Source organism: Vanacampus margaritifer, chromosome 6 (assembly GCF_051991255.1).
Source record: "Vanacampus margaritifer isolate UIUO_Vmar chromosome 6, RoL_Vmar_1.0, whole genome shotgun sequence".
Taxonomy (NCBI): domain Eukaryota; kingdom Metazoa; phylum Chordata; class Actinopteri; order Syngnathiformes; family Syngnathidae; genus Vanacampus; species Vanacampus margaritifer.
The window spans coordinates 23,209,429-23,225,195 of record NC_135437.1 but is presented as its reverse complement, the minus strand read 5'-3'; the positions used below and the strand labels follow the sequence as shown (position 1 = coordinate 23,225,195).

Here is a 15,767-nt window from a genome sequence, read left to right as displayed (position 1 = left end):
CTTCTGAAGCTTCTTTGTTTCTGTTTTGTTTTGTCCTTTTTTGTTCCCTTCCTCCCCAACATTCATCATCCCATCACACGCTTCATCCACTACTCCCTTCTTGAGGGTTCCTCGCTTTCCCAGCGTTGCCATTATCAGTTCTCTATAAATCAGCCATGTTTGACGAAACCTGCTCTTTCAACCTGGGATCAATACCAGGTTCTTTATCTGGCCACTGCTGGCTAATAAGGCAAGGCCTCTTATCCGCCATCTGGAAGAGAGAAAGAGACAATCGCTGACACAAACACACACACACACACACACACACACACACACACACACACACGATAAGCGCCCCGATAACTAGCAAGAAAAACACATTTTAACAGTAACACAACCATGCACTCACTTCTGTCCATAACACCCTACTTATATTGTAGGAAATGTTATTATTGCATATACACGCACTTATACACACACTGGCTTTCTCACACACCCCTCCCAGCATGTGTTCTTTCGTTCTCTGTTGTGGCTTCATTTTTTTCCTCCGTTCTTTTTCTTCTTTCTTCTTGGAGTTTCTTAACAGTTGCAAACACGTGTTCCTTTTTATATTTTATTTTTTTGCAAAAAGGTTCAAGAATCATACATCTAGATCACAGGAAGCCTGACCAAAGCTTACTGATTATTAGTCTGTGTGCGACCCAGTTTTGACCTGTCATGTCCTTTTTGGAGCAACCGCATCCATTTTTGATAATGTGTTTAGAAAGTTTCTGTAACACATAAATATTATTCCTTTTCTGTTTTATCTTGATGGAGAGTTTATCTATTGCATTGTATGTTTTGAGTCCAAGTGGAAATATTGTGTTTAGTGTGGAATTTCCAGCTTTTTTTTGTGCTTTAGCCATCAATTCGTGTGTTTTCTTCTTAATCATTTGTAGGCTCAATGCAAAAGTCTACAGCCTCATTGGGGCAAGAGCACGGACAGATCACCAGTCAACCACATAGCTGACACATTGAGACCGATGACCATTTCCACTCACATTCACACCAAACAGAAATGTAGAGACTTTATTGTAGTTAACCCTTTATGATTTCAGACTGTGGAGGGAAGCTGGACCACACACAAAATTACAGGTGCAACATGCAAATTACAAATAAAGGCATGAGAGGGCAGTATGCTCATTCACCGTTTATTGAGGTTTCTTTATTTTGACTATTTGTTGGCAATCAGAAATAATTTTCAGACCATTGTGATACATTTAAAAACATTTTATAAGGCACCAGAGAGATGAGAGGGAAATGCAAGATATGGTCCTTGGCTGGACTCCAATTGGGAATGTTTGGACTCGTACATTCTTTCTCTTATGCTTCACCTTGGCCTCAAGAGACCGGATGGCTGAGTCTCCTTTGTTTAGAATTGTGTGCACGCGCTAGATAGCTGATTACTCGTCATCATTTTCCCATATATGTCAGTGTTTCACCAGAAACAAGTGTATGCGTCATGAGTTGTCTATTATTTTTTTCACACATATGAATTGGCTTTGCTCAACTAGGGGGGAAAAACATGAAATTATTTTCCCAATTTGTTTATTTATTTATTTTTATTACTGTAGCTGTTTGCCCCAGAGAGCTGGATGATCACCGCCGTCCGCAGGAAAAAATAAATAAAATAATAATTAATACAATTTAAAACAAATCTGTCACATAAAGTTGGGTTAAGCACATTTATTCATTTGTCAAGTAAGACTTTAAAAGAAAGTTACTGTATTTTGTTTATTTTCTACCCATACACACGTAGCATACATTAAAATAGTTACAGTTTGACATCTTTGAGTATCATTTATGTATCCAAGGCTGGGCAAGTCATAGTGTGCAGATGCTTTTAATCTTCTGTCAACCTGCTCTTCACTACATTGATTGTTTATTGGCTTGTGTGTTTGTGGTCGAATAATACCACTCCAGCCGTTGGTGCAGCTGCTGCAAAGATTTCACTCCACGGGTATTGCAAGGTCACATCTACCTTATGTCACCCTCTGTACAGCCACTACAGCATGTGCAAGACAGCAGAAATACACAAAAGGGCAGAATATGGGAAGAAAGAAAGAAATATAGAAATGAGTTAGGAGGTGAGATTGTTGGATGACTTTGCCCTGCCAGTTTGACAGGGGAAGTTGAGCTTATCAGATTGATGGAGACTGTCTTGCTATGTGGGGGGAGGGAGGGTTTTTGGCAGAGAAGTGTCTGTCGACTCCTCCTGATACCTGCCTCCCTGTCTGAGATGATATGGGAGATAATATTGATAATATTAAACGCAATAACTGTGTCTCCAGCTCCCCTCCCACGCTCCATCCCCAGCAGGATAAAATCAATGTGCCATTCAATGTGATTTATAGCTGAAAATAATGGCACTGTTTAAGCGGGTGGGGGGGATGGAGTATTTGTGTGTGCTTGTGTTTGTGTTGTCCTTTGTTGTTTGTACAGTATGTTGCTGCATAAAGTTATTGCGTGAAGAATAATTTGAACGGTAGACGTCAGATGATTTGATGTTGTGTGTATGAGTGTGAGATTGTTCCTGCATTTGGCAATTCAGATCCAATCTTTCAACGGTTACATTATTAATGTTGGCATTGAAGGGCGTGTCTCGTGGTCGCCGGGCCTTTTATTGTGGGTATTGATTGGACGCTATTGCTCGTTATCAAACTGGGAATGTAAGGGTAAACATGGCCTTTGTGCACTGTAAGCTAAAGCGTCGGAAGCGAAGCTAAAGCATTGAAGGCTTAAAAAAATATATATGCCAGGGGTTAGGACATCCTCATGAATTGTTTTTTTGTGTGTGACTGAACCTTATTTTGAAGTTTTCAAGCCTCACATCCTTTGTGGCGGCGGTCCCATTATTAGCTCTGTACTTCGGCACAAAGCAACATTGGTTTAGTGTGAAGTTGGAAAATACAATAAGACCATTAACGCCTTATGCAAGGTGACCTAGATTTAGAAAGAAAGACCACTTAACTTATTTTTTCTTAAGTGCGACAAACAAACACATCTGAGACTGAGACATTTTAATTTCATATAACCCTTGTCCTGAATGTGATGCAAGACTTCAAGAACAAGAAAAGAGTGATCTTTACTCAGATAGTCTGAGGTGCTGTGATGTAACTATTGATCTAATCTTGACTAATCACGAGTTGTGCTAATAGGGAGGGACACGGCCGTTTGATAAACAGACTGATAACAGCTGCACAGGCAAAGTTCACATATACACGCATGGATAACCGCTTTGTATTAACGCACACGTGAAGACTTTCAGGACCCACGCACAAACATTGGTCAGATCATGTGCTGAACCACAGAGATCTGTTTAATCACTGAACAGTGAGCTATCTGTAATCAGCTTGATCAATGGCAGGTATATCAGTGTTGATTAGAAGAACACTGACAGCTTCGCTAAATGTGGCAGGGCAAAGGAAGGAGAAGATAGCGATAAAGTCGGGACTGAGACTCTCAAATTTAGTGGGGGGAACGAGAGAGAAGGGAGGTGGTCAATCATAAAGACAAAAAAAATGAGATACTGGCGGAAATACAGTACTGTTTTTATTAAATTTACAACTTATCCAATATAAAATTATTCACAGAACATACATTACTCAATATATGATGAAGAAAATGGGACTCTCAGACTCCGACATTTGTCTCCAATGCTTACAAAACACTACAGACACTTATGTTCATGCTTTATGTTTATGTACTCCGGTTATGTATTTCTGGACTAAAGTCTTTGAAAAACTTTCCACTATTTTGGACTGTAGGATACCTTTATCTCCAAACTTGTGTTTGCTAGGTGACCTAACAACAACTGACTTACCACATAAACAATTTCAATCTACACTTGTAGCCCTTACTATCGCTAAAAAAACTATTCTTGTTAACTGGAAAAATAAACAAACTCTGAATATCGACCAATGGTCTAACCTCCTCATAAATCACATTTTAATGGAAAAAATATCTGCCTCAAATAAAAACCAAATATAAAAATTTATAGAAACATGGTCTACGTATATAGAATTTTTTAACCTAATTCCGGTTACTTAATTCTGCCTGTTAGCGAGAGCCACTACATCGTGATAACTTACATTGATGTTTCTGCATCTGGCAATTTATTATTATATTATATTATTAGTATGGGATTTTTTTTTAATGGGCTTTAGGTGAACTGATGAATACACACACGCTCGCACGCACGCACGCACGCACACACACACACACACACACACACACACACACACACACACACACATACACATACTCACCCACATACAAAAAAAAGGGTATATATATATATATATATATATATATATATATATATATATATATGTGTGTGTATGTGTGTATATATATATATGTATATGTATTTAAAAAAAAAAAAAAACATTTATTAAATTGTTTTAATTGATTTGTTGGATTTTAAAAAAAAAAAAAAAAAAAAAGGAGAGCAATGATGATGTCAAATCGAATGAACAATACTGAGCTCTCCTGTGAAAAAGAAAAAAAAAAAAAAGGAAATACAGTACTGTAGCCCCAAAATGAGAGAGGTGAAAGCAGAACGAGCGAAAGCGGCATTTCAAAGGGCCCATCTCTGTGTGGCGAGGTGTTGCGTTACACAGCTCAGGTAGTCATTTCACAGCAGCCTTTGATCAACAGACAGGAACAGCCACTGCCCAGACGCATTCACACACATCACACGGGCAAATATACATTAGCTTGCAAGCGCACACACCAGATTAGTTCGATGAATGTCCGGATTTGAATGGCAGCTATTATGAATGGTTTAGTCTGAAAAGCTCACGGGAATTCTCACAAACCACTCTGTGTGTTTTGTATTAGAGCCTGGCACGCGGAACTTTCACGGAGACCCCGATGAGATGGATGAAGATGGGGGTGAGCAACGTCTGGCACACGGTGGTGGTAAAGAGGAAGATGAAGGCGAGGAAGAGGACGGGGTGTTGCAGTGGAGCGGTCCAGGTGAGCAGTTACCCTTCAAAGCCCACACACGCTGTCGAGGTCCTTTACAGTGACTTACAGGCCTTCACTGTTGTTCACGTCATTCTTTTGAAGTGGATTCAAATAAAATGTGCAATATTGAAGACAGGCAGTCTCCTGGGTGGGAAGTCAATAGTCAGTTAAATGATCACATTAAACGAAATATGTTGTAAAGTGTCGTGCTAATTGCTAACCCATGGTGGCGCCACTGCCCTTCCCCCGAAACCTGCCTCCTGCCTTCTGCCCCACCAGACTGCGGCATTCACTCTCTGCTTATAAAACCATAAACATGATCACGTCCTCGTGTGATATCTCCCGACTTTATTTCTATGTTTGGAAGTGGTCTGAATGAACATGCTGAGAATTGCTATTAGAAAAAAACAACAACACATACCATCACCATTGTTTTTGTGAATGTGTTTGATATATCGACTTTCAGAAAACGTGTAAGAAAAATCATAAATTGCTACTTCTCAAATATGTAAACAACAATGTATATGTAATCTACTTGACAAAATGTTAAACATTTTCGTGTGCAGTTTCATTTTTCGGCCACACGTGGCAGTCGGAATTAAGTTTTCTGCATTGAACTTTTTTTTTTTTAAATCCTCTGTTAATTAAAAGATTACAACATTTTCACGACCATATGGCGCACCGTATTGAAAGGCGATCAATTTTTGAGAACATTTAAGACTTTTAAGTGCGCCTTATAGTCGTGAAAATACGGTATTTGTATTCGGTTTTGTGGTCGATGTCAAGAAAGTTTCTTCATGGATATTTATCTCAAATGAATTTGGCCACATGAAAATAAAAACGTTTTGATGATTCAACACTTCGTTTTCAAATGTGCCCTGCGTGCATTATGTGCCGAGGGCGACAGGATTTGAGAAGACCAATCACAATCCTCTTTTCATCTGTTAGTTTAACAGTGGATAATGGAGTTGAATTTCATTCCACTTAAAACAGCATAAAGTGGAAATTTGTGGTGATATTTATAACTCGGCCACGTAAGCAGACAAATTCATTTGTGACGCGCCAAATTTGTGGCATGTCGTCTTTCATAGAGGACGATCAAAATATTGACAGGCATTTGAAAGCTTTTCCACGTCATCCTGACTCACTTTACTGTCAGTCGCTGATGGTGGGAGGTGGTGGCATGTAAACATAGTAGTGTTTAACTTTCTTGTAATTATATTGCGACACACCTTGCTTTAGTGCATGAATACTATTGGCTACTTGAAATGAAAAGGTCAAATAGAGTTGTTTAAAAAAAGATCTCTATATTTAAGTAGCAAACATTCGTTGGCATCTCTCCCATGATGACATACAGAACCTTTTCCAAAAATTTGAATTTACTCGAAAAGTTAAATAATTTCTATAATTCCATTCAAAAAGTAAAACTTCCATAGATTATAGATTTAAGACCCACAATTTAAGTGATTTCAAGTATTTATTTGTTTATTTGTATCATTTTCCTTTGTATTGTGGCCCTCCTTTTCCACTTGTCAGCAGTACTATCAAGAGTAAAATAAGGGCCACGAGACCCAAAAACAAAGAGCTGACAGCAAGCATCAAGATAACGTGGGCTTCCAAATCCCCCCGGACAATGCCATGGTGCGTTGAGGCAGTGATTAAGGCAAAGGGATATCGTTTTGAAAATACAATCCATCCATCCAGCCATCATTTTCCCCATGCAAAACACTGAGAAGTATACATGACGATTTCTTCACAGTATTTAAACTTTTTGAAATCCTGTTTTCGTGGGTTTTAGGAGCTGGAAGCACAAATAATGTAAAAATAAATACTTGAAATCACGTTGGTTTTGGGCCCTGAATCTATGAAAGTTTGACTTTTTGAATGGAATTATGGAAATGATTCAACTTTTTGAGGAAATTCAAATTTTTTTCAAAAGAGTCTGTCGGTTTCTCCTATAAGGTAAGGATTAACCAACCTACCATCGTTGTGAGGCAACACAGCCGTGCATGCAACTTTTATTGGTTGCTATCTGAATTAGAGTATATACTTTTGACCACCCATTGTGTTTTGATCAATCACTCAAAACGAACCTTTGTGACATGCAGACCCTTAGTCAGAGCAGGTCACATATTTCTTCACTTGTCGTTATAGTTAGTGGTATACAGGGAATGTAAACTTTAATCAGCATCATGTCATGTATAAACACTGTACATGTATGCTATTTTCTCATTGACAGAAAAACAAGAATAAAATGAGTCTGAGCAGCCCAAATTATAATGATCAGAAATCAATTAAAAACAACATTAGCATTTTTTCCACACGTGTAGATATGAACCGATCCGATCCGATGTGTCATCATCTCCCAATGTCCTTTGTGTTGTCCTACCTTTTCCCTTCTGGAGATGTGAATATGACAGGGATGCAAATGCATTCAAGTCAAAAACAACAACAGAAAACAGACACACACAGCGAGGAGATAACAGGAAAAATACCTTTTCTTATCGAGCTTTGTTTATTTTGCTGTTTCTTTTTGTCTTCAATGAGTTAAACAGTGCACAAAGATTAGCACACCATCTTTCACTATAGTTCCTTTTCAAGCAGTGGTCATTTTATGTTTTGAGCATGTGAACACACTGTTGTGTGTGCGTGTGCGCGGATGTGTGTTTTAGTTCCTCCAGTGGGGAGGAGAGGATGTGTTCATTATCGTCCTGTCCCAGCCTTGTCCCTTTAACAGTAATTGGAGCGATATTAATTGCTGCGTGGAGGCTGGTTGATGGTAGCACCATGATGCTGTACTGATATGGTCCTTCGTGTTTTTTTTAAACCCCCCCCCCCCCCCCCCCCACACTCCTCCGCACAAACTAACTGCCGGCTGAGCGAGGTGGTGGAGTGGGGGAGAGAAAGGGAGAGAGATAGCCCCTCTATCAGCTCCGGAGCAGGCGCTGTCTTTATCAGGAGCACGATTGGCAAAAAGGAAACTTTGACCAGTCTGAATTTTTCTCTTATCGTCAAGCTTTCCCTTCCTCCATCCATCCACCTTCTCCTCCTCTGCTCTCTCCATCACAGGCTAGCTTAACAACTCTGCTAAGCGCCGCACATGCACCTCCTTCTCTTCGCTTCAGTGTGGCCACCAGCCAATGTACTCTTGTCCATACAAAATGCTCATCATGTATCAAACACTTCCCATACACGAATGAGAGAGAAAGTGTGTATTGGCTAGAATGGAAGTAAACATGTTTTTATCTCTTGTGGGAGTGTTGGCATTCCACTCGTTACTCACTGTTGTTGATTGTAGACACTGGCTTTAGGGACGAGAAGTTCCTAGTGTTTAATCTTATGTAGGTTTGCCGTTGACTTTTTGCCAAGTCGCTCAGGAGTGTCAACATTAACAACTTTAACACTATGGAGCAATGTTTATAGCTCTGTAAACTTATTATTGAAAGCTGAATTATAGGTTTAAATCAACTCTCTTCTGGACAATGCCTGATCTTTGATTTGAACATAGTGGTATTTTCACTTTCAGTGTGAATACTGAATTCCATTGATGCATATTTCTCCACATTTTCATCAAAATGAGAATTGCACCATTTTCGAAGCATTCCGCTCTTGAAGTTACTTCTAGGCACAGAAACTTACTATACTAAGGAAGCCAGCTCATAGAGAGCTAATTGATCATTGACTATTTATATGTAAAGTGATATACCTACAACTGTGTTCCAATGCATTGAAATGCAATGCATGTTTACAATGAATTATCTCCTGTTTTTCCATTCATTAATTTCTTATTTAACTCATTCACTGCCATACATTCATTTGAACTATTTCTATTAGTTTAACGTTTTTTTTCTATTTTTGTTAACAAGAGTAGGAAAACCTAGAATTTTTTTTATTGTACATTTAGAACAGATATAAAATTTGTGATTAATCGTGAGTTAACTAGTGAAGTCAAGTGATTAATTACAATGATTTTTATTTTATTTTATTCTTCTTCTTTTTTTTAAAGAAAAAAATATTAAACATTAGGGGAGTCAGGCAATTAATATCAGTAATCGTAATTAATCGCATGACTTCACTAGTTAACTCACAATTAACTCTTTGACTGCCAGACGTTTTCAGAAAAGGGATGCCGTGGGTGCCAGCCGATTTTAAGCATTTTGACTGATCTTTCAAGGTCCATAGAAAATTATGTGTTTGGACTATGGAAACACACATACTACCAAAAAAAGATTGGACTCTCATCTTTCATCAGAAAAAAAAAGTTTGTTTCTACCTTATTCCGTTTTTCAGTAATCCACAATAGAAAATGGTTAGTTTCACCTCTGTTTTGAAACAAACGTCTTTTAACGTCTTTGGCACTCCTCCATAGGATTTTACTAAACGTTATTTAACGTTTTTGGCAGTCAAAGAGTTAATCACAAATTTTATATCTGTTCGAAATGAACAATATTTTTCTAGGTTTTCATACTCCAGTTAACAAAAGTTTAAAAACATAACGTTAAAGTAATAGAAATAGCTAAAATTATTATTTATTTTTTTACGTCTATAACCGCCAATGGCAGTGAATGAGTTAATGACTGGACACATTTTTTTCATTCTGTTGTTTGTGGTAGTCTGAACTGCATATATTAACGTTTTTCCCTTTTAATTATTGTTTGCTGCAGCTTGAGAAACAAGACAATGACTTTATGGCCTCTGCTGATATAATAAATTAAAGTAGTGATAATTCGGAATGGATTAGTGAGTCAAGCAATTTTCAGTTCTCGGATGCGTACTCTATTTTGAAACAATCAAGATGACATCTGCCTGCTGCGGCAGTGTGCACGCGTGTGTGTATGTGTGTCATTTTGATCGAGCAGTGGCAGGAGGGTGCCTTAAGAAAGGTCTAGGTGGGAGCTGCTCCCTATCAGGGATGGTATGATTTGCTAAAGCTGCCATTTTTAATCTACAGTTTGTCCATATTGCATGATATGCAAAATAAATTATGAAGTGCCGAGAAAAAAAAAAGCCTATCTTTTGAATGACCTTGCAGGCTTGAAGGTTCGATATTTTCTCCCTCGCAGCTTTAACTTCTTGATATGCAAATGGTGTCACAGTAATCCCTTGTCATTTGCTAGCTGGCTGCCTGGCAGCCTCCTCACATGCTCGTCTTATAACTTCATTGTCAGTGGCCAAAGAGAATCACCATCGAAATAGTGAAAGTGCTTTTGTGTCCACATACAATTGCGAGCTGATGGACAACACAGCATGAATAGACATATGATGAATTATCAAATTCACAAGCTCTTAAAAAAAAACTGAGATAACCTTGATGTCTATAGTAGAAGCCGTTGAGGTTAAACTGGTATTGCCAATTGTCATTATGAATTTGAATTTGAGACGCCATTATCATTGATGCTACGAAAGGACTCGTGTACTGTGAAAGGTGCATGAAGGGGCCAAACGATCACTTGATTCTTTACAACTGAAGAGCTTGTATTTTTGATGCTATTAACTCTTTGACTGCCAAAAACGTTAAATAACGTTTAGTAAAATCCTATGGAGGAGTGCCAAAGACGTTAAAAGACGTTTGTTTCAAAACAGAGGTGAAACAAACCATTTTCTATTGTTGATTACTCAAAAACGGAATAAGGTAGAAACACACTTTTTTTCTGATGAAAGATGAGAGTCCAATCTTTCATTTGGTAGTATGTGTGTTTCCATAGTCCAAACACATAATTTTCTGTGTACCTTGAAAGATCAGTCAAAAGATCAGTCAAAATGCTTAAATCGGCTGGCACCCACGGCATCCCTTTTCTGAAAACGTCTGGCAGTCAAAGAGTTAAGTTTTGATCATTTTTTTACCCTCTTGTTTGGCCTGTATTTGGTACATCTACGCACATTTTGCAAATTCCAACACAAGAACTAAAACATGACATTTTTACAATTATGATACGTGTTGTAATACCTATCATCACATTCAGAACAAACGTTCCCACTGACACATTTTAAACTCGCAAAAAAGTTACTTTGTTGTATATTTTTTACACTTGATGCATGGGAAGGCGCAGCAGACGTACAGTGCTGTACAAGCTAATGAAAAATACAGTTTCCATATTACTTCCCCTTTAAAGGGACAGGTGAGATGAAGGTGAGGGAGCACGGCCCTTATAGAAACAGTGAGGAATAAAGAATATTGAGTTTAGAGATAATGAGGGGTGAAAACGGGTGAGGGATTAAGGATCAATGAGAGGCACAGATGAGGGGCGAGAGATTTAAGAGGGCCAATTCAGATAGCGAAATTAGAGGTGAGCGATGGGAAGTGGGTAGGGTTAAGAGTTGGAAGGCTGAGGGAGATATCATTTGTCTTGTTGGTGCTCTTAAATGAAGTACCTCAAGTATCACATTTAAGATTGGCTGTCAATTTAATATTCTCATTTATCATAGCCAACATTGAAATGTTCATTTTTTTGTAAAAGTTGGTTCTTTAGAATCTCTATGGAATTTTTTTTTCTCTTAGAAAAAATATACATTTATGAATTCTGGTGTAATTTTTGAGCCTTCAGTAAAGAATAGAATGTTTCGGATATGGCAGTGGAATGTTGGACAAAATATTAATCTGTGCAAAAAGACATTCTTGAAGGAGTGAATGTTATAGGTTTTTTTTCTTCTCAATAGCCTGTTTGTATTTTCATTGAAATTCCTGTGGGCTGTTGTGGAAGGACATAAACTGAAGTACAGGGCAATAGTTAGTGTATTGTAGTTTGTTACAGAATAAACGTGAGCTGCATGACAGTAGAGCTGACCCACATCCATCCATCTCTTGCAAACATGGAGTTTACTGTGCTCCGACTCAGTCTCCTTGCTCCATATCTCCAACCAGCAGACTCCCATGCATCTCAGGAGGAGGGTGCCCCTCTGCTGGCTGTCAATTTGAGATGTCAGTCAAAATGGCATGGGATGCTGATTGGCTGTCACAAGGCCAGAGGGCTTGTCAGTGCGGGTCATACCTGAAGGAGATTGTGAAGGTCTGTCTTGGTTCCACAGGCAAAATTGTTGGTAAGCTTCACCTTAAAGGGGAAGTCAACCCCCCAAAAAATTATTGACGATATAATGTTCTATGCAGCCCCACTAGTCTAAATACGGTATTTTGGTTAATATTGTGTCAGTGAAATATGATTCCAGCAGTTTTGATCAATATCAGAAGGCGGCCATTTTGTCACTTGCTGTCGAGTGAAAATGACATCACATTTGCTCAGGTCTCAGGTAACAACCAATCACAGCTCAGCTTCAGAAAACAGGTGAGCTGTGATTGGTCGTTGCCTGAGCCCTGAGCAACTGTGATGTCATCTTCAGTGGACAGCAAGAGGCAAAATGGCCGCCCCCTGAGATGGATAAAAACAGCTGGATTTTGCTGCATAAGTCATATTGCACTAATGTAATATTAATCACAATCTCATGTTTATACTAGTGAGGTCACATATAGCACATTATTGTCAAGAAAAGTTTAAGGTTGACTTCCCATTTAAAGAAATAAAAACCCACAAAGGTGACTGAGGTGACTTGAAATTGACTCAGTTTAAATAGAAAATGCAAATCTACTTAAGTTAAAAAGTCTCATTCAGTGAGTGAGCTAGTTTGACAGCAGTGATTGGCTCATAAGGTTGGCAGGAAAATATTTAGTCAAGGTTAGCATCATCATTATTCATTATTATTAGTTTTAGTAACCATTGTATGGTTTTCTTTCTTTTTTTAATGGGTGGTTACCAACCAACAAAACCTGTGTCTGCAGCATTTTTGTTGGTTAATATCATAAGTATGAAATCATTTTTTGGTCTATAGTCATACTTTTTTACTACATTTCCATGATCAGCTATGAAGAAAATTAATAGATTAAAAAAAACAACAACATTTTTTTAATATGCTATATTTTTTTTCCCTGCATGTTCTGGACGTCTGGGTCAATACTGTATCAGTCTTCCCTGACAACTTGTGCACGAGAGGTTTGCGTGGATTTCTTACAATTTCTCATCGCTGATGTTCTTGTTTTCAAACGAGTTGAGACTAAAGCTAAAAGCACAGCTGCCCGTTGCAGCCATGTAGTAATCTACAGGCAGCACATCCACTTATTTGGCCCCGGTGGTATTTTTTTAGGCCTTGAATAAATGGACTATTTATTTTTTTTTTTTTCAGGAGAGCTCAGTATTGTTCATTCGATTTGGCATCATCATTGCTCTCCTTTTTTTTAAAAAACAAACAAACAAATCAATTTAAAAAAATTTAATAAATGTTTTTTTTTTAAAATATATATACATATACACACATATATATATATATATATATATATATATATTTTTTTTGTATGTGGGTGAGTATGTGTATGTGCGTGTGTGTGTGTGTGTGTGTGTGTGTGTGTGTGCGTGCGTGCGTGCGAGCGTGTGTGTATTCATCAATTCACCTAAAGCCCATTAAAAAAAATCCCATACTAATGATATAATATAATAATAAATTGCCAAATGCAGAAACATCAATGTAAGTTATCACGATGTAGTGGCTCTCGCTAACAGACAGAATTAAGTAACCGGAATTAGGTTAAAAAATTCTATATACGTAGACCATGTTTCTATAAATTTTGATATTTGTTTTTTATTTGAGGCAGATATTTTTTCCATTAAAATGTGATTTATGAGGAGGTTAGACCATTGGTCGATATTCAGAGTTTGTTTATTTTTCCAGTTAACAAGAATTGTTTTTTTAGCGATAGTAAGGGCTACAAGTGTAGATTGAAATTGTTTATGTGGTAAGTCAGTTGTTGTTAGGTCACCTAGCAAACACAAATTTGGAGATAAAGGTATCCTACAGTCCAAAATAGCGGAAAGTTTTTCTAAGACTTTAGTCCAGAAATACATAACCGGAGTACATAACCATAAAGCATGAACATAAGTGTCTGTAGTGTTTTGTAAACATTGGAGACAAATGTCGGAGTCTGAGAGTCCCATTTTCTTCATCATATATTGAGTAATGTATGTTCTGTGAATAATTTTATATTGGATAAGTTGTAAATTTGTGTGTTTTGTCATTTTAAATGCGTTTTCACAAACCTGAATCCAAAAGTCAGGTTCCGGTGCTATAGACAAGTCTGTCTCCCATTTCGAGATGGGTAAAGACATTTTATCAGTATATGAAAGTAACTTATATATTTTTGAATAAATGGACTATTTAAGGATTTCTTCCACCCGCCTAGGAGAACTTAACATTTTATTGCGACATAGCCAGGAGCAGTAATACCTCATTCCTGCTTCATTTGAATTCAGGTTCATCACTGGTTTAATTGCCAAGTAAGGTTCAAGCAATTATTGCCACATGATGTTTAAAGCAATTAGGTCAGTATTAAATAAGTTGCCATTTTCTGTAGGACTTGTCCTCAATAGGGTCACAAGTGAGCTGACTTTGGTGAGATCATGTTTTACAGTTTTTGCAGTGCAGGGCATAGCAAAAATTGCGACCTGTTGCCATATATGAATCGATCTGACTGAAGAGGGGAGGGTTGATGCTTTCAAAGAATAATTGCAATAATCATCCTAACCTTAAAATCTTCTCCACTTCAAAATCAAAACTTCTGAGTTACCATTAAAGCAGTCGAGGCTTTTGTCCACAGTATCTGTGCACTCTTTCTAGATATGGACACTGTCTGTCTTTAAGGGTCCCTCTCATGTTGCCTCGGTTTGTTCTTTCTTTCCTTTCTGGTCGCTTCTGTTTAATTGGTGAACCTCTAAATGACCCTGAGCATGTCGAGCGAGTCTGTCACTCTTTAACTTTCCTTTCCTGACCACTGCCGATACTGGTTTGATTGAAACGTCCTTTTTCATTGGAGCGCCAGAAGGAGTTGTTAAAGCAGACATGAATTAATTATCAGAGTCACATACCATACAATTAATTTTGTGGCTTTGCCTCAATCTTCCCCCCCCTTCATTCTGTCTGTGCTTGGAGAATGTCAAGTAACATTTTCTAATTAATTTATGTGATTATCAGGGATAGTTTCTGGAAGGTCTTCACTTTCAATTTGTGACAGGCTACAGCTTAAGAAAAAGGGAGGGCTGATGGAAATGGAGGCACGGGCGTGATTTAGCGACTGGCTGAGCTCCTAAAACACATGCTGGGATGGACTTACATTGTCTCGATCTCTCTGATTCAAAGTTTCACAGCTGATTTACTTTTTAGCAAAGTAACAAGATTTGCGCTACTTGAAGCATCCTATTAGCATTTCTGACCCTGTAACAATGACTTACTCATTATTAATGGGTTCGAAGAGAAAAGGTTCAAAGACAACATCGATGACTCATAGGTAGCAACTTGGAAAAGTGGGCTCTAAAGCTGGCCATTCATGCTGCAAATTACGAGCATCTATTATCAGCTAGTGAGCAGATGCCTTTGGGCAAGAGGTGCGATACACCCTGCCGCCAGTCAATTGCGGGACACATAGACAACCATTCACATCTTTGACCAATTTAGATTCGTCAATGAATCTAAATCCCTATCCCACGGAGGGGGCGAACATTTGTGACACTAACAAATGTTGATTTCATGTCCTATAAGGGTGCAGCGTTTCCTCAACGTTCTCAAAACAGTCTTAATGGATCTCTAAACAGTCTTTGAACATGTTTCATTGCGACAATACAGGTAAGAGTGTAAAGAGAACCATTAAGACTGTTTTGAGAACCTTACGTGAAATCAACATTCGCTAGCTCTTCAATGGGAAAACGGGTTTTAAGAAGCATGATTTTTAGATGTGGGAGGAT

The 15,767-nt window shown here is 38.1% G+C and overlaps 1 protein-coding gene across 1 annotated transcript in view; it reads left to right on the top strand.

Annotated features, from left to right (window-relative positions):
- Positions 1–15,767, top strand: part of zfpm1 (zinc finger protein, FOG family member 1) — a 104,717-nt gene that overhangs the window by 51,587 nt on the left and 37,363 nt on the right. The window contains exon 3 of the mRNA XM_077568518.1: positions 4,861–4,998. Coding sequence (XP_077424644.1) covers positions 4,861–4,998 — 138 coding nt within the window. The remainder of the gene's footprint in view (positions 1–4,860; positions 4,999–15,767) is intronic.